Source organism: Mustelus asterias, chromosome 3, assembly GCF_964213995.1.
Source record: "Mustelus asterias chromosome 3, sMusAst1.hap1.1, whole genome shotgun sequence".
Lineage (NCBI taxonomy): Eukaryota > Metazoa > Chordata > Chondrichthyes > Carcharhiniformes > Triakidae > Mustelus > Mustelus asterias.
In genome coordinates, this window is record NC_135803.1 from 71375636 (window position 1) to 71398281 (window position 22646).

General features: G+C 46.1%; 1 protein-coding gene across 1 annotated transcript; it reads left to right on the forward strand.

The window, feature by feature from the left end:
- The first annotated feature begins 7986 nt into the window (after positions 1-7986).
- map6d1 (MAP6 domain containing 1) lies at positions 7987-22352 on the forward strand. The gene is made up of 3 exons (XM_078202902.1): positions 7987-8743; positions 17234-17459; positions 21931-22352. The coding sequence occupies exons 1-3, from the start codon at positions 8196-8198 to the stop codon at positions 22012-22014; spliced, it is 858 nt and encodes a 285-aa protein (XP_078059028.1). The 5' UTR covers positions 7987-8195; the 3' UTR covers positions 22015-22352.
- The last annotated feature ends 294 nt before the right edge of the window (positions 22353-22646 follow it).

A 22646-nucleotide genomic window follows, 5' to 3' on the forward strand; every position in this document is an offset into this window, starting at 1 on the left:
GCTTGGGTTCCAGATTGGCAGTGCCAGACTGGCCCTGCCCAAGGGGCACTGCCTGGCCCTGGCTCTGATTTCCCAGGGGGGCCTCAGTGGCCTCCGGTCCCATCGGCAAGGCCATCACGTCAGGTCCCTATTGCTGGGTACCATATGTGATCCAAGCTGGTGAGGACCTTCACCAGCAAGTTCGTTAAGGCAAGTGAGCCCGGATAATTGGAGCTGGTAAGATTGCGAGATGTGAGAAACCGAGCACGAACCTTGTTTTTCACCTCTCGCCCTATCTTACTGGCTCACCACACTGATCGATCGGCGTGAGAAGCTGGTAAGATCGTCCCCCACCCTCCTCCCCCCACCCCACACCCACAAAGTCTTTTGACCAGATATTCGAATTGGTCAAAAATCATTTTAATCCCTGACCTTCAATGATTATTTTGAGATATAAATTTCATTCAGCGATCCGGGAGCCAGGGGAGACAGTCTCAGGTTTTGTGACCACATTGAGGGGGTCAGCAGAGCACTGCAAATTCAGTTCAGCTTTAGGGGAGATGTTCAGAGACTGTTCAGTCCGTTATCAACAGCCTCATCATACAGAGGTATTTACTGGCTGACAAAAACCTCTTTAGAAAATGTGGTGGAGATAGCCAAGGTGACTGAATGCGCTGAGCAGGCCATAAGTGAGTTATAAGGTGTGCCCAACGAGGTGAACCGTGACGGGCAACAACTGTTGTGAAGAACAGCCTGAGTGAGGGTGTGGTAGAGCCTGAGAGGGAGAATACAGGATGGAAGCTTGTTTTTGATGTGGGAGAGAGCACTCCCAAGAAGCTTGCCAATGCAGAAATTATGTATATTATCAATGTAATAGGAAGGGTCACTTACAAACATGGAGCAGAATGAAGCAGTCAGGACAGAACATGCAAATAAAAAACGCAGTCTATGTACACCTCCTTCAAAAAAACTGGATGAGAAGCTGAAAAAGGGACCCGAGTCAATTACCCTAAACCAGGTCCAGCTATGTAAGGTGCCCGCATAGAGATAGTCTTGATGGTAAACGGCAGATCTCTTCAAATGAAAGTCGACACAGGAGCTGCGGCCAGATTCATAGGGGAGCAGGCATTTTGTTACCTTCAGAAAGGTCTCCAACCATTGAGATTGAACGAGTCAGGAACCCAATTGTCTACATATACAGGAGAGACATTGAAGGCAGTAGGGTCAGCAACAGTTACTGTGTCCTACAGAAACCAAACAGCGCAACTACCTGTTCTAGTAATTGAAGATCACAGACTTTGCCGAATAGGTCACGATTGGCTAAAGCAGATCAAATTAAATTGGTTGAAAATATTAAACCAAGGGATGGAGGTTTTCAGAAGTTGCTGTGTAAATATTCCAAGGTCTTCCAAAGGAGCTAGGGCAAATAAGGTAGAGAAAAGTATTCCAAAACTTTTTCGGGCCTGCCCAGTGCCCTATGCATTTGATCAAAAAGTTAAAGTCAAGCTTGGGAGATTGGAAGATTTAGGTATTATAAAACCTGTACAGTTCACTGAATGGGCTGCACCCATAAACTCTATCCATAAACTGGATTGTACTGTAAGAATCTGTGGAGATTATAAACTAACTGTAAATTGAGGAGCTCAGAGAGATAGAACTTAATTCTGAGAATCGAGGATCTCTACGCTAAATTAGCAGGGGACCTAAAGTGCACCAGGTTAGATCTCAGTCACACCTACCAGCAGCTGGAGTTAGATGAAGATTCCCAGAGGTTAGTTACTATCAACACCAACAAGGGGTTATATCAGTATACATGTTTACCGCTTACCATTTGGAGTTTCATTGGCCTGTGTCATTTTCCAGTGTACGATGGACAGTTTATTACAGGGCATTCCTAACAAAGTGGTGTATCTAGATGACGTCCAAATTACAGGAGCCTCACCTGAGGAACACAGGTCAAACTTAGTGGAAATTTTAAGAAGATTTAAAGAAACAGGTGTCCGTTTGAAACGAGAGACATGCACTTTCCAGGCGGATGAAGTTACATACCTGAGTTTCAGGGTAGATGCTAAAGATTTACATCCTTTGGAGAATAAAGTTAAAGCCATTAAGAAAATGCCACAGCCGAAAACATATCGGAGTTAAAATCGTTCCTGGTGTGAAGTTGTACGAACTAAGGAATAGCATGATGGGAAAATTGGTCAACTATTTGGTACAATATAAGAACGGCTGACCAAGCTATTTCAAAATGCCTGACCCCTGTAAGACCTGATAAGGCTGACTCCGCATAACTTAAGACATGAATAAGACCAGAGAAGGTCAGGCTATTCCAAAATGCCTGACCTCTATAAGGCCTGATAAAATTGACTCCTCATAACTTAAGGCTGTATGAGTAAGACAAGGTCAGGGATGAAGGAGTCACCGAACTCTTTCTGTTACATCAAAGGACAAGATAAGGGTATGAATGATGAGACAAAGAGTTCTAGGAGGTCAGCAGGTTGTGCCATGATTAATGACATTGCTTATGATTCTATTACTAATCAAATTCCTGAATAAGCTCTGGTCACGCAAACTGATTATTATGTATAAATACTGAACTGATTCTTTGTGAAAGCGCAGACTTGAGGAGGAATTAGCAAGTTGTACTAACTGCTCTCTGAACTCAAGTTTCAAGCCAATACTGCATGCAGTCTTTCATAAATAAAGCAGAGTTATTTTGTCGGAACGAGCTTTGTTGAGTCTTTCTATCACAGTCAAGAAGCAGGAAAATTTCCACTTTAACACTAGGAATGGTGAATGATTAAGGTAGATTCTTACATAATGTGTCTACAATCTTAGCCCCACTTCACCAGCTTTCAAAGAGACATCAGTGTTGGAGATGGGGAGAGGAACAAAAGGAAGCATTTACAAAAGCAAAGCAGGCCACTGCTTGCACACTTTAATCCAACCAAACCATTGGTAGTTATCTGTAATGCATCAACAGGCACTGCCTCCACCAGCGAATATGCATCATTGGGAATAGTCAGGTCGCAATGGGCAAGATTGCCCTCAGATTTTGTAGGGCCGTTCATGGAACATACTGAGTTGATGCGCATTCTAAATGGTTGGATATCCAATTGATGAAGTTTACAACAACCACAGCTACCATTGACAAATTGAGGCAATCTTTTGCCATCCATGGCACCCTAGAGGTCTTAGTGTCAGACCATGGCACATTATTTACAGCAGAGGAATTTCAAAAATTTGGCAATTTAAATGGTATTCCCATGTTAGGTCAGCAAAAGTAAAAAGTGTATCTATTAGTCCCACAAGTAGGCTTACATTAACACTGTAATGAAGTTACTGTGAAAATCCCCTAGTCGCCACACTCCGGTGCCCATTCGTGTACACAGAGGGAGAATTTAGCATAGCCAATATACCTAACCAGCACGTCTTTCGGACTGTGGGAGAAAACCGGAGCACCCGGAGGAAACCCACGCAGACACGGGGAGAACGTGCAAACTCCACACAGGCAGTGACCCAAGCCGGGAATCAAACCCGGGTACCTGGTGCTGTGAGGCAGCAGTGCTAACCACTGTGCTGCCCACCCTTGCCACCCAGCTTCCAGTGGGTCTGCAGGTCAGATGAAATAACAAGTTCATTGGCCTTTACCTCTACATATAGCTAATTTCTTGTTGTCATACAATACCACAACAAATGCAACCACAGGGGTCATGCTAGCCGAGCTACTAGTGGGACGCCGCTTATGGACATGGTTTTATATGATATTCTTAGATTTGACAAGGAGGGTGGAGGCTTGATAAGCCTCCAGAAAGAAAACCATGACTCAAGAAAAAAGGACAAGTTGATGATTCAGTTCTGGTCAAAGACTTTGCAACAGGACTGACATGGGTGGCAGGGAAAATTGTGGAGAGAACTGGACCAGTCCCCTATGTTGTAGAGATAAAGGTCATTGTGTCCAAAAACATGTCGACCAGTTGAGGAAAAGAGCCGGGCCTGATACAGGGAATCAACAGGTGACCCCTGCGGTAGATTTGGATCATGATGTGGAGATGCCGGCATTGGACTGGAGTAAACACAGTAAGAAGGCTAACAACACCAGGTTAAAGTCCAACAGGTTTATTTGGTAGCAAAAGCTACCTGGTGTTGTTAGACTTCTTACTGTAGATTTGGATCACCATGATAGAAACAGGAAACCCTGTTGTAAATGTGGAACTGGAGCAACCAGCGGTTTCTATAGCTGAGGAGAGAGCAGCTACAGAGGAGGATCTTGACCCTGGATTGATGAGTTTACCATTGGCAACCATCCACCAGATTCATCATTCCCCAAAGAGTTTAACACAGAATTGAGATGTTCTATCAGGGTCCGGAAGTCTCCTGACCAACCAAACTTGTGATGAGTCTTTCTGTAGGTATTCGTGACGTGTTGTTGTGTCATATGGTCTATGTTTAATGATGTTCCTTTTGTCTCATCCATAGGTAAACTCAGGAGTTAGGGTGGAAGGAGTGTGGTAGTGTGGCCCCTGTAAGGGGGTGATCCCGGAGGGCCACGTGATCGGGCCGGACCCTATTGAGAGACAGAGTAAGAAGCTGAGTCAATTGGTGCAAGGGCGTGTGTCCTGAGTCATGGAGATCCTCAGCTGGAGCCAGGGAGGAGTGGAGAGTAGACATGTATTCAGTTCTGTCAGAGCCTTGTTTATATATATCTACTTATTGTTGGTAATAAACCCTCTATAACTTGAAGCCACAATGAGTTGCCTTGTTATTACAAGAAGTTTATGTTGAAAAGGTTCAATGAGATATTCTGGGAGGGGACTCACATGGACCTATTGGGCTGACCTGGTTAAGTGTTTTCAATTCTGTGTAATTCTGTCAAGAATGCTTCAACAACTTGTACAGCTTGCTGTGTATGTTTTTTTGCCTGAGGGAAAACCCCAGGCAATGAAAGGCACAGAGTTTGCCTGGTGGAGTCCTGTATCAAAAGTTTGTGCTGGCGGAGCAATCAATTTACTTCAATCCTTAAATCTGCTTGTGGCCCTGAGTAAGTGCTTGAGTGATACAGACCTGAGGCCATTCCAAGGATGCACATCTCCAGACCCACAGATACTGGTGATTGCCCTCCCCATAGACTCTGGTTTGAAAGTTGAGGAAATTGTACATAAGGCATACAATGTATGTTAATTATACATTAAATAAATGTATAAATACATAGAAACATAGGAAACGTACAGGACTGTTATATATCTAAGTGGTTGCATGATTGCTTTAAGAGCTGGTTACATGATTTGATGGTGATACCATTGGGGTGTTTCACAGGCTCCTTCTTAGTTTCATTTTCTCTGTGTACAGGCAACCGCTCCTCCAATAAACCTTGTTGTTGTTGGTTTGAATCTGCGTGTGCAAACCACGTCCTTTTCTTTTTGTTTAAAACCCACAAACCCTAACGTAGTTAGGACATTACAAGCACAAAGAAGGTCATTCAGCCCATCCTGTCTGGGCAGTCTGAAATCCTAAAATCCCACTTTCCAGCTCTTGGCTTGTAATCCTGCACAGTTGCGGCACTAATACATATGTTTCATCGATGAGATGAGGGTTTCTGTCTCTGCCACTCTCCAAGGCGGTGTGAAAGAGTGCATGACACTATCGAAAGTCAGAGCAGTTCTCCCTGGCCTCCTGACCAATTCCTCTAGCAACATCACAAAAAAACAGATTTTCTGGTCGATATCACATGGATATTTAAGGGATCTTGCTGTGCACAAATAGCAACACTTCAAAATGTACTTTATTGGCTATAAAGTGCTTTGGGATAGCACAAGGTCTTGAAAGGCACTACATAAATGCAATTTTTGTGTTTATATGTAAAGAACAAAGAACAATACAGCACAGGAATAGGCCCTTCGGTCCACTAAGCCTGCGCCGATTCCTAATCCTTATTTGGACCCAATATTTTTTTCCCATACACGGATAGCTTTTTAAAAATTTAATTCATAGGACGTGGGTGTCACTGGCTGGCCAGCATTTATTGCCCATCCCTTGGTGCCCTTGGAGGGCAGTTAAGAGTCAACCATATTGTTGTGGATCTGGAGTCACATGTAGGCCCGACCATCCCTCCTGTTCATGTGTCCATCAAGATACACCTTGAACATTGCTAATGTGCCTGCTTCCACCACCTCCAATGGCAGTGTGTTCCAGGCACCCTCTATCCCCCCCAAGGTGAAAACCTTTGCCTGCATATCATGCCTAAATATTCCCCCTCTCACCTTAAACCTGTGCCCTCTTGTAGTTAACCTTCCCACCCTGGAAAAAAGCCTCTGACTATCCACCCCATCAATACCTCTCATAATTTTGTAGACCTCCATCAGGTCGCCCCTTAGCCTCCGTCTTTCCAGTGAAAACAATCCGAGTTTATCTAATCTCTCCTCAGACCTAAAGCCCTCCAGGCCAGGTATCATCCTGGTAAACCTTCTTTGCACCTTCTCCAAAGCATCCACGTCCTTCTGGTAATGTGATGACCAGAACTGCATGCAATATTCCAAATGTGGCCAAACCAAAGTTCTATACAGCTGTAACATAACTTGCCAACTTTTATACTCAATACCCTGGCCAATGAAGGCCAGCATGCTGCATGCCTTCTTGACCACCTTATCCACCTGTGTTACCACTTTCAGGGATCTAAGAACCTGTACACCCAGATCCCTCTGTATGTCAATATTCCTAAGGGTTCTGACATTTACTGTATAATTCAGACCTGAATTTTATCTTCCAAAATGCATCACCTTGCATTTGTCCTGATTAAACTCCAGCTGCTATTTCTCTGCCCAAGTCTACATTCTATCTATATCCCGCTGTATCCTTTGACAATCTTTGTCACTATCTGCAATTCTGCCAATTTTTGTGTCATCTGTAAACTTAGTAATCATAGTGTGCAGTTGTTTTAGAATTATCTGTTTATTACATGTTAAGTATGTTTATTTAAGACATGTTTATTATGTGTAATGTTATATGATGATTTTCGATTCTATATGTTTATGCAGTGATTTATATAGAAGCTGGAGTGAGTGCTCAGCAGAGGGTGCTGTAGGACAATCAGACTGCAGACAAGATCATTGAGAAATAAAGAGGGCTGGGTGTAAATGGACTGTAGCTGGGTGCTGATGTGAGTTTAACATTGACTTTCAGTGCTTGGCTTGCTGCTGCTCAGAGTCTGGATGCTCTGTGTGGTGGTGGAGGGTGAGTGCTCTGTGTGTGGGGGTGAAGGGTAAGTGCTCTGTGGGGGGATGGAGGGGGGTGTTTTGTGGGGGGGGGTGGTGGATGGGTGCTCTCTGTGGGAGTGGAGAGGGGGTGTTTTGTGCGTGGGGGTGGAGGGGGGTGTTCTATGGGGGGGGGTGGAGGGTGGGTGCTCTATGTGGGGTGGAGGGGGGGTGTTTTGTGTGGTGGAGGGGGGTGCTCTGTGTGGGGGTGTTTTGTGTGGTGGTGGAGGATGGGTGCTCTGTATGGGGGTGGAGGGTGAGTGCTCTGTGTGGGGGTGAAGGGCAGGTGCTCTATGGGGGGGTGGAGGCTGGGTGCTCTGTGTGTGGGGGTGAAGGGCAGGTGCTCTGTGGCGGGCTGAAGGGTGGGTGCTCTGTGTGTGGGGGTGAAGAGTAGGTGCTCTATGGGGGGATGGAGAGTGGGTGCTCTGTGTGGGGTGGAGGGAGGTGTTTTGTGTGTGGGGGTGGAAGGGGGTGTTTTGTGTGTGGGGGTGGAAGGGGGTGCTCTGTGTGGGGTGGAGGGTGTGTGCTCTGTGGGGGGTGGAGGGGGATGTTTTGTGTGGGGGTGCTGTGTGTGTGGGGGTGGTGGGGGGTGCGCTGTGTGAGGGTGGGTGCGCTGTGTGAGGGTGCTGTGTGTGTGGGGGTGGAGGGGGATGTTTTGTGTGGGGTTGCTGTGTGTGTGGGGGTGGAGGGGGGTGCTCTGTGTGAGGGTGGGTGGGTGGAGGGGGCGGGTACACGTGAACTGAATTTCCAATGCAGCATCTCAGTGACAGCGCAGACAGAGGGAGGGAGCAGACATGCGCCAGCAGGCTAATCTCTCCGCTAATATTGCGGATTTGGACACAGTCATGGAGGAGCCCGCAAAGGAAGCTCTTGCAGGGTGAAGCTGACCACTGAAGCCCGGGGAAGACTGCAGGTTTCGCTGCTGTGTTTCTGGTCCTGTTGGCTGCTGCATTGCCTGGCGTGGCCATGGCTTGGCCATGCATCAGCCGGGTCTGCTGCCTCTCCCGCTTCTGGAGCCAGTTGGACAAATCGGATCTCTCGGTGCCACTGACTGTCCAGAATTATTCCGAGGTTATAGAGCAGGAGGTGAGATCGGTGACCCAGCAGGTCCCCCCAGACTCGTCCCTAAAGAGCAAGCCGCCCCTGGTGCCCGAGCCCCAGGAAGCAGACGGCGCCACTGTCCAGGAGTCAGTCTCCAAGCACGACTTCAGGTCCTGGAAGGTGCGCAGGGAGGCGAGCTGCAAACCCCGGCGGGAGTACCATCCGTCCGAGGTCCCTTTCTCCAGCGACACTCAGTACAAACTCGACTTCAGAGCCTGGCCCATCCCCAAAAAGGAGAATTACCCCTGGGCGAAGGGAGGGCAGGAGCAGCGTCCCATCCCCAACAGCGCCAGCGCTCACACTCTCCATCCCGGGCCAGTGGCAGACAAGAAGCAGCAAAACCCCAGGGACCCCGTCCCCAGGCACATCAGGGAGGAGCAGATCAGGCCCGCAGTGAAAACCACCTCCTACAGGTCAGTGTTTGGTGTGCATTGGATTCCACTCCAGGCTGTTTGCTTTGACCCTGTGGATAAACAACCCGATGACATTTTGCAGCTTGTTCTACTGAAACAATCCAAAATTCCCAAATGTAGTTGAACTAATCCTATCTGATTGAGTACAACCGCCGTGAAATCAGGGTTTTTTTTCTATGCTGTAATCATAAAACAATGATTTGATTGTGTGACATTTGTGAATTGGATTATGCTCCCCTTCAAATTAATCCCTGTGTTTCAGTTGTTTAATTCATCATACATCCTTACAAAGGAAAATGTCCACAGGTGGGGATAAGGCAGGATGATCTAGACTGGGATCACCATGGTGCTTTACCAGGCCAATGGTAATAATAACTGACATTCTCACTTCATATCACACTTGCTCTGCACTGTATCAAAAGCTCACCATCATTCCCCAGTAATTGCCACAGAGTCCCACCTTTATCAGGAGTAACTCTGTCCCACCTCCGTCAGGGGTTACCCTGTCCCACCTCCGTCAGGGGTTACCCTGTCCCACCTCCGTCAGGGGTTACCCTGTCCCACCTCCGTCAGGGGTTACCCTGTCCCACCTCCGTCAGGAGTTACTCTGTCCCACCTCCGTCAGGGGTTACTCTGTCCCACCTCCGTCAGGGGTTACTCTGTCCCACCTCCGTCAGGAGGTACTCTCATATTATCATCTCATTATGAACTGGGGTTCAAACCTGATTTCCCTGATCTTCCACCGTATTTTCTAATAATCTTTCACCTACCCAGTATTCTTTGAAATGTTATTGTCTCACCCTCAGTTTTCACTTGTGACAAAGCTTCCCATGTGGGTAAACCCTTGATTCAGATTTCTCATTCTTCTAGTTATAGTTCTGAATCTATTCCAATTTGCCAAATGATGCGAACCATGTTGAGGAAAACAGGTATGAAGATGTTAAATGTGCAACTGATGAACTCTACAGAAACAAAACATATGAGCACTACAATCTCAGCACATTTTGACCCTTGAATGAATTGAAGACTTAACTAAACAATTGAACATTCTGGTCTTAAAGGGAAATGCAGCTACCATTTTAGTGAAATAATATGTTTATGTGATGTTTCAATCTTCATAACAACTGTAACTTGCATTTAAATAGTGCCTTTAATGCAGAAAAATCCCCCTCGAAGCTTTACAGGGTTCTAATTATATGGAAATGATTGTCAAACTAACGAAGATATAGGGACCGGGACCAAGTGATTGGTTTCACAGAGTTGTTGGGAGGACATTCCTGAATGTGGAGCTCATGTGGTTGAAAACACTGCAATGGTGATAGTGGAGTGGAGATACACAAGAGACCAGAGTGAGAGGAATGATGAATTTAAGGAAGTTTGTGGGATTGATTAGAATAAGGAGGATCGGAATTACAAACAATTTGTACTCAAAGATAAGAATTTTATATCTGAGGCATTTTGGACTGTAAGCCAATGCAGCTCAGTGAATGCAGAGATGATGGGTGAGTGGGATTTAGTGCAGGTAAGGGCCGCAGAGGTTCGGATGACCTGGAGTTTACAAAAAGTGGAGGATGGAGGGTCATCCAAAGCATTGAAACAATCAATTCTAAAGATAACAAAGGTGTGGATCATTGTTTCCAGGCTGAAGTAGGAGCAGAAGCCTGTGATATTATGGAGGTAAAAGTAGGTGACCTTGCAGTAGGTCAGAAGCGCTAGGATTAGGACACCAGGGCTGCAAACAGCCCGGTGTGGAACAAAACATTCGCTGAGATGTGGAATTAAATAATTGGCGAGTAAATGTTGGATACTTCCTAATGCTTATTGGGGAGATTGTGGTTTATCCTAGGTTGACTGTTGGACAAGCAATCCACAAAACAGAGGTAGCAGGAGAATTGAGCTGGATTGGTGAACAGAAGAGCAGAGAGATTATCAGAAGCATTGGCGAGTTACTGCAATACTTCCTGTAGATAGTACTACCTCTGGCAGCTCACTCCAGACACCCACAACCCTGTGTGTGAAAAAATTGTCCCTCTGGACCCTTCTGTATCTCTCCCCTCTTACCTTAAAGCTATGCCCTCTAGTTTTAAACTCCCCTACCTGTTTCCATGCTGTAAACCTCTATGACTCTATTACCCTACACACAACAACAGAACACCAGTTTATAGAGAGAATGGCAGCTTAACCTCATAATAGATATTCATGAATGGTTATATAAATAGCAATTAGAAGTGAACACTTGAGTGAACAATTAATACTTGGGAGTGGTGCACTAAACAATCTTAGGCCCTTCAGAGTGATTACTTGGGAGTGAAACCAAGGGATAAGTCCCCTCTTGTCAACACTATGCAGGCACCATTGTATAGCATTTTATAAAATGTGTTGGTGGTACCAGGATGCTGCTAGCTGACTGTGGTAATGGAGATTAACAGCACTCAGAGCCTCTGGATAAATGAAATTGGTTGGCTAAGATGTGGACAGTGGGTTTTAATTTGATGATGCATATTGAAAGGAGAAATAACAAATGTGCGCAGGGGGAAAAAAGCAATTATTAACAAACATGGTGCAATTATGGGGAAGAATGTAAGTGTGATCAGTGGCCTGTCATTAGAATGTCCCTCCATTGTGAAGCTGCAACTAATGGTGCTCACCATAGACTGTGATAGCAAAAAGAGATTGACTATTTGTGAAAACAAGATTTTTATTCATTGTTGTTGAAGCAGGTTTTAGAATATCGTGCATTGCCCTGGATACATGACCTTTTAAAGGACATTGACGCATTAGAGAGGGTTCAAGGAAATACAATTAAAACAATTCTAGGACTTGGTGAATAATAAAGAAACATACAATGAGATAGGCAACCAGCTCATGTTTCTTTTTGCCTATTGCTTTCCTTCATTTCTCTCATTGTTTCTCTTTCACTCTCTTGTTCTTCCTTCTGTATCATAATCTTTATTTCTCTCCTCCTTTACATTCCCTGTCTCTGTCACTCTCTTCTGTCTGACTGCACAATGGCACAGTGGTTAGCACTGCTGCCTCACAGCGCCAAGGGCCCACGTACAATTCCTGGCTTGGGTGACTGTCTGTATGGAGTTTGCACATTCTCCCCGTGTCTGTTCCTCCGGGTGCTCCGGTTTCCTCCCACAGTCCAAAGATGTGTATGTTTACAACGATCTGAGGTCCCTATCTGCCTCAAGAAGACGACCATCATCCCAGTACCTAAGAAAAACCAAGCAGCGTGCCTTAATGACTATCGGCTAATGACTCTGACATCCATCGTTATGAATTGTTTTGAAAGGTTAGTCATAGCATGAATCAATTCCAGCCTCCCAGACTACCTGGATCCACTACAGTTTGCCTACTGCTGCAACAGGTCCACAGCAGACGCCATCTCCCTGGCCCTGCACATAACCCTGGAACACCTAGAGAACAAAGACACCCATGTCAGACTCCTATTTATTGACTACAGCTCAGCCTTCAACACCATTATTCCCACGAAACTCATCTCCAAACTCCATGGCCTGGGCCTCGGCACCTCTCTCTGCGATTGGATCCTGAACTTCCTAACTCACAGACCACAACCAGTAAGGATAGGCAACAACGTCTCCTCCATGATCACCCTCAACACCAGTGCCCCACAAGGCTGTGTTTTCAGCCTCCTACTATACTCCTTATACACCTCTGACTGTTTGGCCAAATTCCCCTCCAATTCGATTTTCAAGTTTGCTGACGACACCACCGTACTGGGTCGGATCTCAAACAATGACGAGACAGAGTACAGGAATGAGATAGAGAATCTGGTGAACTGATGCGGTAACAATAATCTCTCCCTCAATGTCAACAAAACGAAGGAGATTGTCATCGACTTCAGGAAGCGTAAAGGAGAACGTGCCCCTATCTTCTTCAATGAGGACGAAGTAGAAAGGGTCGAGATCTTCAAGTTTTTAGGTGTCCAGATCACCAACAACCTGTCCTGGTCCCCCATGCCGACACTATATTTAAGAAAGTCCATCAACGCCTCTACTTTCTCAGAAGACTAAGGAAATTTGGCATGTCAACTACAACTCTCATCAACTTTTACAGATGCACCATAGAAAGCATTCCTTCTGGTTGTATCACAGCTTGGTGGGCTCCTGCTCTGCCCAAGACTGCAAGGAACTACAAAAGGTCGTAAATGTAGCCCAATCTATCACGCAAACCAGCCTCCCATCCATTGACGCTGTCTACACTTCCCGCTACCTCGGCAAAGCAGCCAACATAATTAAGGACCCCACGCACTCTGGACATTCTCTCTTCCATCTTCTTCCGTTAGGAAGAAGATACAAAAATCTGAGGTCACGTACCAACTGACTCAAGAACAGCTTCTTCCCTGCTGCTGTCAGACTTTTGAATGGACTTACCTTGCATTAAGTTGATCTTTCTCTACACCCTAGCTATGACTGTAACACTACATTCTGCGCTCTCTCATTTTCTTCTCTATGAACGGTATGTTTTGTCTGTATAGCTCACAAGAAACAATACTTTTCACTGTATGCTAATACATGTGACAATAATAAATCAAATCAAATGTTAGGTGGATTGACCGTGCTAAATTGCCCTTTACTGTCAAAAGATGTGTAGGCTGAGTCCATTGGCCATTGTGGATGCACGGGGTTGCAGGGATGGGATGAGCTTGCGTGGGATGATCTTTTGGAGAGTCGGTGGGACTCGATGGGCCGCATGGCTGTCTTCTGCACTGGAGAGATTCTATGGTTCTCCCTTTTTCACTCCCTTGCTCTGTGACACTATCACCTTTCACTTTTCCCCTTCTTTGTCTCTCTGTTTCTCCCTTTCTCTCTTTCCCTGTTTGTGCACGGAGAGTTTGGTCCATTGAAGATTAAATTGTGTGATAAGCTCTGTGTTGTAATTGTCACAGGGTAATTGGACTCACTGCCTTACTCCCACCAGATACATATATACAACTGAAGAGGGCACACCTTCACTGCATTGCATTAACTCAACGTCATTATAATTACGCAATACTTGGAGGCTCTTTTCATTCCTGGTGGATGCTCTGCAACTGCAAAGTTGAAAAAAAGGAATCCTTTTATTAGGAGCTTCCATTCTCACTGAGGAAGATCATTCTATCTAGGAGGCTCTGGTCAGAAATCACATGTCACATGTGAAGTGGAAAACCTCATACAATCATACCTAATCAGCTGTAATGTTAGATTAGTCAATTTAGACAATAAACAGTGCAGGCTTTATGGGGTTTCGGTACACTACACCCTACACAAACCACCACAAAGACTACAGACTGATTGATGAGGATCCAGCTCCCTGAAGGTAGTGCACATCATTAGAATACCACCAGGTCTGCAATAATTGGATAAGCACAAGTAGCTTCTTAAACATGATGGTGCCCCGCCCATCATTGTCCTGAACACACAAGAACATGAGAATTGCTTGATTGTCCACCTAATGGAGGCAAGTTTAATTACCATTAAGAAATAATTTTGGGTCCTCCCTATCTTTGTAGGATTCAGAGAAGGTGAATCTAGATAACTAATTACAGTTAAATTATGAAGATTAAATAAGGGGACATGGGTTTGAAGCAAACAGAATTAAATCATGGAAGTTCTGCTTTGAACAAAAATGATTCAATATGAAATAGACTACTGACCTGATGGAATTGCAGATGCAAAAACCCTAGAATTATTGATGGGTCAGTTACATGCTGCAATAGGAGGACTTTAGTGTCATTTATGCTTCCTTGTTTTTTTATTCATGATAGGATGAGGGCATCGCTGAGGCCAACATTATTTGCCCATCCCTTGAGAAAGATGCCTTCTTGAACCACTGCGACCCATGTGTGTAGTTAGAAGTAGTTTCAAGTTTTTGGTCCAGTGGGAATGAAGGAACAGCGATATACATCCAAGTCAGGATGATGTGTGACTAGGAGGGAACTTTGGTCTCATGCACCTGCTTCTCCTATTCTGTCATGCCCGCCAGATACTGGTAGTTCCTGCTCCTGCCCACCCTACCTGGCTGTTAAGCAGAGCAGATGAGTAAGTTTTTATTGGGCCACTTTGAAAGTGTAACTGCACTTCACAGGGTTACCTGTTGTATGCAGAATGCAATTGAACTTGCAGTGCAAAAGAATAAGGAGAAAAATATAAATAATGGACAATTTTAGGAAACTATAATTTAGATGTACCTACAAGACAAGTACTACAAAGATTCTAATGTTAACATGCTTTAGTGAAGTCGACTTTGAAACTACAAGGCTAAAATTTAATAAACATTTTGCTACTTGCCAAAATCAAAATATCATCTTTATTGCTGGAGTTGCACTGTGCCCTGCTGTGAAGGACTGTTTAAGTCCCATTTCAGTGTTATCATTTGGTAGAATCATCCCCTGAGCTTTCTAATGGAACCTTTATTTATAAGGTGTTTGGGCGCATTGTAGGTGGCCTGAATAAGGAAAAGATTGTAGAACTCATTCTTTCAGTGACAACCCACGGATACCTGTTTTTTAGCCTCTCTGGGATTAACGCTGCTCAAGAAATCATATTCTCCGAAACCGCACCTTTGAAGCTCAATAGCTCTTGCAATTGTGACAATACTAATTGGAGAGGAAAGCAGACTTCTTCCTAACTTTCATTAGAAATTCAAGGTTAATTAGACTCTGGTTTAAGGAAAGGTGCCGTGTGCATTGATGCACTGTAACAATACACTCATTGTTTATAAACTCAAGGGGTCATACATGTTCCCTTCAGGCTTTTAAAACCCAAAAATGACAACATCTGATCAGTACTTCCTGTTTTATTGGTTGGCTACTGGTCTTCTGTATCTGATGGACTGCTTGATCTCCACTCAACAGGAACAACTTGCATTTATTTGGCACCTTTAATGTATCAAAATGTCCTGAGGTGCTTTACCAAAGTGTTATCAGTGAAATAAATTGATGCTGATCTAATATGAGGACACATGGTCAAAAGCCTGGTCAAAAAGTAGGTTTTAGGGAGGATCTTAAAGGAGGAGAGAGAAGCAGAGAGGTTTGGGGAGGGAATTCCAAAACTTAGGGCTTAGACAATTGAAAGCACAGGATCCATGGAAGATTGATTAAAAGGAGGTTGCTCAAGAGGCCAGAGTTGGAGGAACACCGAGTTCTTTGGAGGGTTGTAGGGCTAGAGGAAGATACAGAGATAGGAGGGGGTGAGGCCATGGAAGGTTTTGATCACAATAATGAGAATTTTCAAATTAAAGTGTTGCTGGACCAGGCACTCAGTGAGCACAAGGGCGATGCATGGGTAGGATTTCTTTGAGTTGGGATTTGGCATCAGTCCAGCCAGGAAAGCATTGGAAGTCTGGAGATACAAAAAAGAATGGAAGAGTTTCAGCAGCAGACGGACTGAGGTGCAGACAGGTGATATCACTGGGGAGACAGGTGATATCACTGGGGAGACAGGTGATATCACTGGGGAGACAGGTGATATCACTGGGCAGACAGGTGATATCACTGGGCAGACAGGTGATATCACTGGGCAGACAGGTGATATCACTGGGCAGACAGGTGATATCACTGGGCAGACAGGTGATATCACTGGGGAGACAGGTGATATCACTGGGGAGACAGGTGATATCACTGGGGAGACAGGTGATATCACTGGGGCGACAGGTGATATCACTGGGGAGACAGGTGATATCACTGGGGAGACAGGTGATATCACTGGGGAGACAGGTGATATCACTGGGGCGACAGGTGATATCACTGGGGCGACAGGTGATATCACTGGGGAGACAGGTGATATCACTGGGGAGACAGGTGATATCACTGGGGAGACAGGTGATATCACTGGGGAGACAGGTGATATCACTGGGGAGACAGGTGATATCACTGGGCAGACAGGTGATATCACTGGGGAGACAGGTGATATCACTGGGGAGACAGGTGATATCACTGGGGAGACAGGTGATATCACTGGGGAGACAGGTGATATCACTGGGCAGACAGGTGATATCACTGGGGAGACAGGTGATATCACTGGGGAGACAGGTGATAGCACTGGAAGTAGACAGTGTTGATGATGGAGAGGATAGGAGTTGGAATCTCGGCTCAGAGTCAGTTAGGAAACTGAGTTTAAGAGCAGTTTATGATAACAGAATAGGATGGAACCTGGAGCTAGGAAACCCCGGTCTTTGGTGTGAGCCCCTTGTTTTTCTTTTGAGAGAATGGAAAACAATCGCCTTCAATCAGGGGCAAATATTGGTGTGGTTTGTGCTGGATGATAATCAGGGACAACCATAGAAATTCAAGGTTAATTAGACTCTGGTTTAAGGAAAGGTGCTGTGTGCATTGATGTACTGTAACAATACACTCATTGGAAGGAGAGAGAGAGAGGGAGCAGTGCATATTGGACAGGGGTGAAATGTTCATGGCAGTAAAACACAACTCGCAAAAACTCCTTTTTGTAGCAAACACTTGTACTAAGTCCCCACTCTTTGTTCCAGACAGGAATTCCAAGCCTGGACTGGAGTTAAAGTGGTCAAACCTGTGAGGGTGAGGCAAGTGTACACTCCCCCAGGGGACAAGATTGTCCTTGAGAGCAGTTACAGGGCCGCCTTCACAGAGGATGCCTTCCGACGTATTGAACCACTGCAGGTTACATCCAGTAAATCTCAGAACCAAATAGCTTCAGTCACAGAGATGGACAACACAACAAAGACCGAGAACTCAGTAAGTACATGTTAATCCATTCTAACGTTGATGCCCTTTGATATCCTTAAGTAGCAAACACACCGGAGATTTCTGGTTGTCTTAAGTTCAATTTTGCATTATACTTTGTGAGTGGATTCTAGCTCTGTTTAGTTAGTCAGGTTCATCAAATCTTTTAGTGCAGAGTAGAAAATGGAATTTAATCAAATCAGTTACATGTTTTAAGCCTTGCCTAAATTTATTTTCCATCGGGAGCAAGTGTGTTGTACAGCTAACGGCTCATCACCCATTTACCGTCCCTTTATGAAAGTTTAAATTAACCCCATAAATTCTTAATTCAGTCCTTCCACACTGAGCATTTGAGCTTCTAGCTTGTAAATTAGGATGATGCTTCTGTGCATTACTCAGGGAGTGCTGCATTGTCAAAGGTGCAACATTACCGGTTGAATTAGATTAGAGTATCATTTAGCTGGACAGTAATGTTGAACTTTGTTACAATGATTTGTGGTTTTTCTGTGTCTTCAATTATTCGGAACCCATAAACATCCTGCCAGAAACCCAGTGTATTGTGAATGCCTGTTTAAAACTGAATGGCAGCACTGGACTTGAGTACAGTACAGTCAATTTGCAAGCTATATATGGGTTGAATGGCCATTCTCATCCCTATTTATATGTTAGAAAAAGATTAAAGCATCATTCAACTGGGCAGAACCAAGGGATTTGCAATGAGTGGAACAACAATGTTGTGCTTGTATTGTGTCTTTAACATAGGAAGGAATCCTGAGGTGCTTCATAGAGCACAACCAGAAAAACAAATTAACACCAAACTAAACAATGAGATGTTAAAGCAGATGGCCAAAAGCTTGGTCACAGAGGTAGGTTTTATGGAGCATCTTAAAGGAGAAAAGTGTAGGAGAGAGGCAGAGAGGTGTGGGGAGGGCATTCCAGAACTTAAGGCCAATGTACTTGAAAGCACGGCACCGGTGCTGGAGTAATAAAAATCAAGCATGTACGTGAGGCTGGATTTAGAGGAGCTCAGGTATTTGGATGTTTAAAAAGGTGGAGCAAATTACAGAAATAGGGAGGGGAAAGGCCATGGAAGTATTTGAAAACAGGAATGGGAATTTTAAAATCCAGACATTGCTGGATTAGAAGCCAGGGGTGAGAAGTGAATGGAATGAGTTCAGATACATGCAGCAGAGGTTTGAACGATTCCAGTTTGCCAAGTCTGGAAGATGAGCAGCCAGTCTGAAAAGCATTGGAATAGTCCAGTCGGCAAGTAACAGAGGTGTGGGTGAGGCTTTCAGTCGCAGATCAGCAGAGACAGAGGTGGGCAATATTATACTTTTGTTCATGGAGCTGTCAGACCCGCAGTAATTCACTAACAGGCTGCAAACCTACTGCTGCAAGCTGTACACAAGTGGACCCATTGCATTAATCTGTACCTCATTGTTAAGTGCAGCATTGCCGAACTAATACTCTGATTTAGAGAAGTAGTGGATAAAAAGAGAGTAGCTCCTGGTAATGTCATCCCCTCCTGTGATAAAACTCCTGCAACACTGTGTCACGAGAGAGGCTGGATCTGGTTCAAGTAGAGCATCTTGCCACCTGCCACTTCATTTACCTTTTTATGCAGCCTTCAGCGCAAAAATGTTTTGCACGATAACGTCTGGAAGTGTGAGCTGATAATATGGTGCTGAGAGCAATAAGAGTGCCAGGGAATGGTCAATATACTTAACCAATGAAATTGAAAGATAGAGAAAGAGGTTAAATAGAATCAGATCAGATTTGAAAGGAGGAATAAAGAGGAAGAAAGATTGAGGGAAAAAAGAGAAAAAGAACAGATAAGAAAACATTTTATAATTTAAAATTTGGCATTTTTATAATCCCAATGAGCAATTTACCACTTGAAAAGTATAAGCAACCACAGTTCAGACTGATCAGTTTGAGCCAGTTTCTGAGCTAGATGTTTTGACTGGCATTGTATTAACAAGGTACCTACGCTGTTAATTACCAGATGTAGCTTTCTGTGGTAAGTCTAATGGTCAATTAATGTGAAATTCCAATATTTAAACAGATTTAATCTTTCAACGGAAATATATTCCCAAGGTCAGATTGGCATCAGCAGGCGCATACACCCATAGCAACCATCAGTGAGGCCTGTCAGAGACAAAAGCCTAACTCTTGGCAAAAAGTACTGACTCAGACAGCAGGTTCTGCATCTCTCAGCATTTCTCGATGCAACTAATGAGCTGCCCTGGTAACAGGATGTGGAGTACTCTTGCTGACACTGAATCATTTCAGAAGCTGAAATGCTAAAATTGTGCATTTTTGATCAATAGCATTATCTTAAGGTCCTATTAAGCGCAACCATTGCTGTGATAGCAGGCAGACAGCTAACAGCACATTTCGTTAGAGAAAATACCTGAGCATATGGTTGGACTGATATTAATTTCGGGGCTTTCTCCCTCATCTCTGTCTTGTGCTAATTTAATGGCTATTCCTTACAAGGGTTAGGTTACACTGGAGAATGCGAGTGTAGGCCTAACTGTTGCCCCATTAGCCTGGTTAGGATGTTCCGGACCACCGGGACATGGCATTGGCCATTCCTTCCTGGGCCACATTCAAATAGTCATTGGGGGCCAGGTCTTAGGTCACAGAGTTCTGATCTCCTGTCTACCCCGCTTACCACTGCTTCAAAAAGCATATGTTTGGAAGGCAATGGCAGTATGTGCCAGGAAGTGAAAGTCTATGGAAATAAAATCCAAGAAAAGATGTAAGAACGACAGCAGACTTGTGATCACCTGTTTTACACTATTGCAAAAGTAGCACTCAATTCACCTCTTCCGTGTTTGTCATCTGTGTGTATATGAGTGCATATGTGTGTGTGTGCTGCTCCATCTGCTTGCTACTCCCATTGTGTGCATCTCCTGCTCCAAATGCTGCTCCCTCTGCGTGTCTCCCCCACCCCCTCTGTGCGCCTCGCCCCCCACTCTGTGCGTGTCTCCCCCACCCCCTCTGTGCGCCTCGCCCCCCCCTCTGTGCGCGTCGCCCCCCCCTCTGTGCGCGTCGCCCCCCCCCCTCTGTGCACTTCGCCCCCCCCCCTCTGTGCGCGTCGTCCCCCCTCTGTGCGCGTCCCCCCCCTCTGTGCGCGTCGCCCCCCACTCTGTGCGCGTCGCCCCCCACTCTGTGCGCGTCGCCCCCCACTCTGTGCGCGTCGCCCCCCACTCTGTGCGCGTCGCCCCCCACTCTGTGCGCGTCGCCCCCCACTCTGTGCGCGTCGCCCCCCACTCTGTGCGCGTCGCCCCCCACTCTGTGCGCGTCGCCCCCCACTCTGTGCGCGTCGCCCCCCACTCTGTGCGCGTCGCCCCCCACTCTGTGCGCGTCGCCCCCCACTCTGTGCGCGTCGCCCCCCACTCTGTGCGCGTCGCCCCCCACTCTGTGCGCGTCGCCCCCCACTCTGTGCGCGTCGCCCCCCACTCTGTGCGCGTCGCCCCCCACTCTGTGCGCGTCGCCCCCCACTCTGTGCGCGTCGCCCCCCACTCTGTGCGTGTCGCCCCCCACTCTGTGCGTGTCGCCCCCCACTCTGTGCGCGTCGCTCCCCACTCTGTGCGCACCGCCCCCCGTGCGCGCCGCCCCCCGTGTGCATCGCCCCCCCCGTGTGCATCGCCCCCCCTCCGTGTGCATCGCCCCCCCTCCGTGTGCATCACCCCCCCCCCCGTGTGCATTGCCCCCACGTGTGCATCGCCCCCCCTCCGTGTGCATCACCCCCCCCGTGTGCATTGCCCCCACGTGTGCATCGCCCCCCCCTCCGTGTGCATTGCCCCCACGTGTGCATCGCCCCCCCCTCTCCGTGTGCGTTGCCCTGTGTGTGCATCCCCCCCATGCGCTTCGTCCACCTGTGAGCGTTTCCTGCACTATATGCTGCCCCGACTTGTGTGCGCCGCCCCCTCTGTGTATCACTACCCCCCGTGTTTGTTGCTCCCTCCCTCTGTGTGAGTGCCGTGTGCATCGCCCCCCCCTTTGTGTGCGTCCCCCCCATGCGCTTTGCCCACCCTTATGCGTCCCACCCGTGTGCGCGTCGCACCCCCCCTCCGTGCGCGTGCCCCGCCCCTCTCTTGTGTGTGCTGCCCCCCTGTATGTGTCTTCTCTTCTGTCTCTCTCTGCGTGCGTCACTCCAGCGATAAGTGAATCTTTGGAATGATAATGAGGTCCAGGATTCTGGGCCTCACCTCTTCAGCCAAGGCTGTAAAAGATCTCACATCAACTTTTCAATGAGACAGATTATCTTGGTAATCTTTCTCACTGCTGTTTTGTGGGAATTGCTGATTACAAATCAGTGTTTGCTTATGAAACCACACAATCTGCACTTCCAAAGTAATTTATTGGCTGTGAAGTGCTTTGGGATAATCTGAGGGTGTAAAAGTACTGTGGGACTGCTGTAAGAAACTACTTCCCTCACTTTTTTTAACTCTTTCTGATTTATGCAAAGGAGCCGATGGTGAAGACAAAGTTATCACCGTCATCCAATTCGTCAGCGGTTTTCCAGAGCCGTTCCCGTGTGCTGAACATATAAACCCAGTCACAGCCTCCCCTTCGAAGGAACTGGTCCCACTGCTGACGTAACCCCAGACTAAAGGCAGCTGCTTTAAATCCACCACAACAAAAACTATGCAAAACAAACCTTGGAGAAGAGGAATGCAGGTGTTTGAAGTGACCGTAACCCGGATGTTTTTCTGCAATTGCCTGATAAATACTTGGCCTTGTACAGTAGATGATAAATCGAACTGGATTTGAACAAACCTCCATTTAATGTGTGTATGCCTCATCTGCATGTTGGGTAAGGATTGATTGTTTAATTACGCACCAGAGACTTGGACAACAAGCAATAGGTCGGGCAATAAAAGCTGAGAGAAAACTAACGTCTGTGTGAGTTTTTCTGCTGCTGTTGCTGTGCCTGCTGCAAGGAGCTGCTCCTCTATTCCAACCAGGAGTACCCCTTTTCAAAGGAGGGAGATTTCCTCTGCCCGGATACCATTCCAACCAGGAATATACCTCGGATTCATAACAGAGTTGTCCCCTGCACGTGAGGAGAAGATCTGTGTATGTCAGTTATAAGCTTTGCCTTACAGTCCTGGGATCGCTGTTTACTTCCCTCTTAAAGAGTTTTAATGATTGCTTTGAGTGTGTTTGAAAGAGTACAGTCGG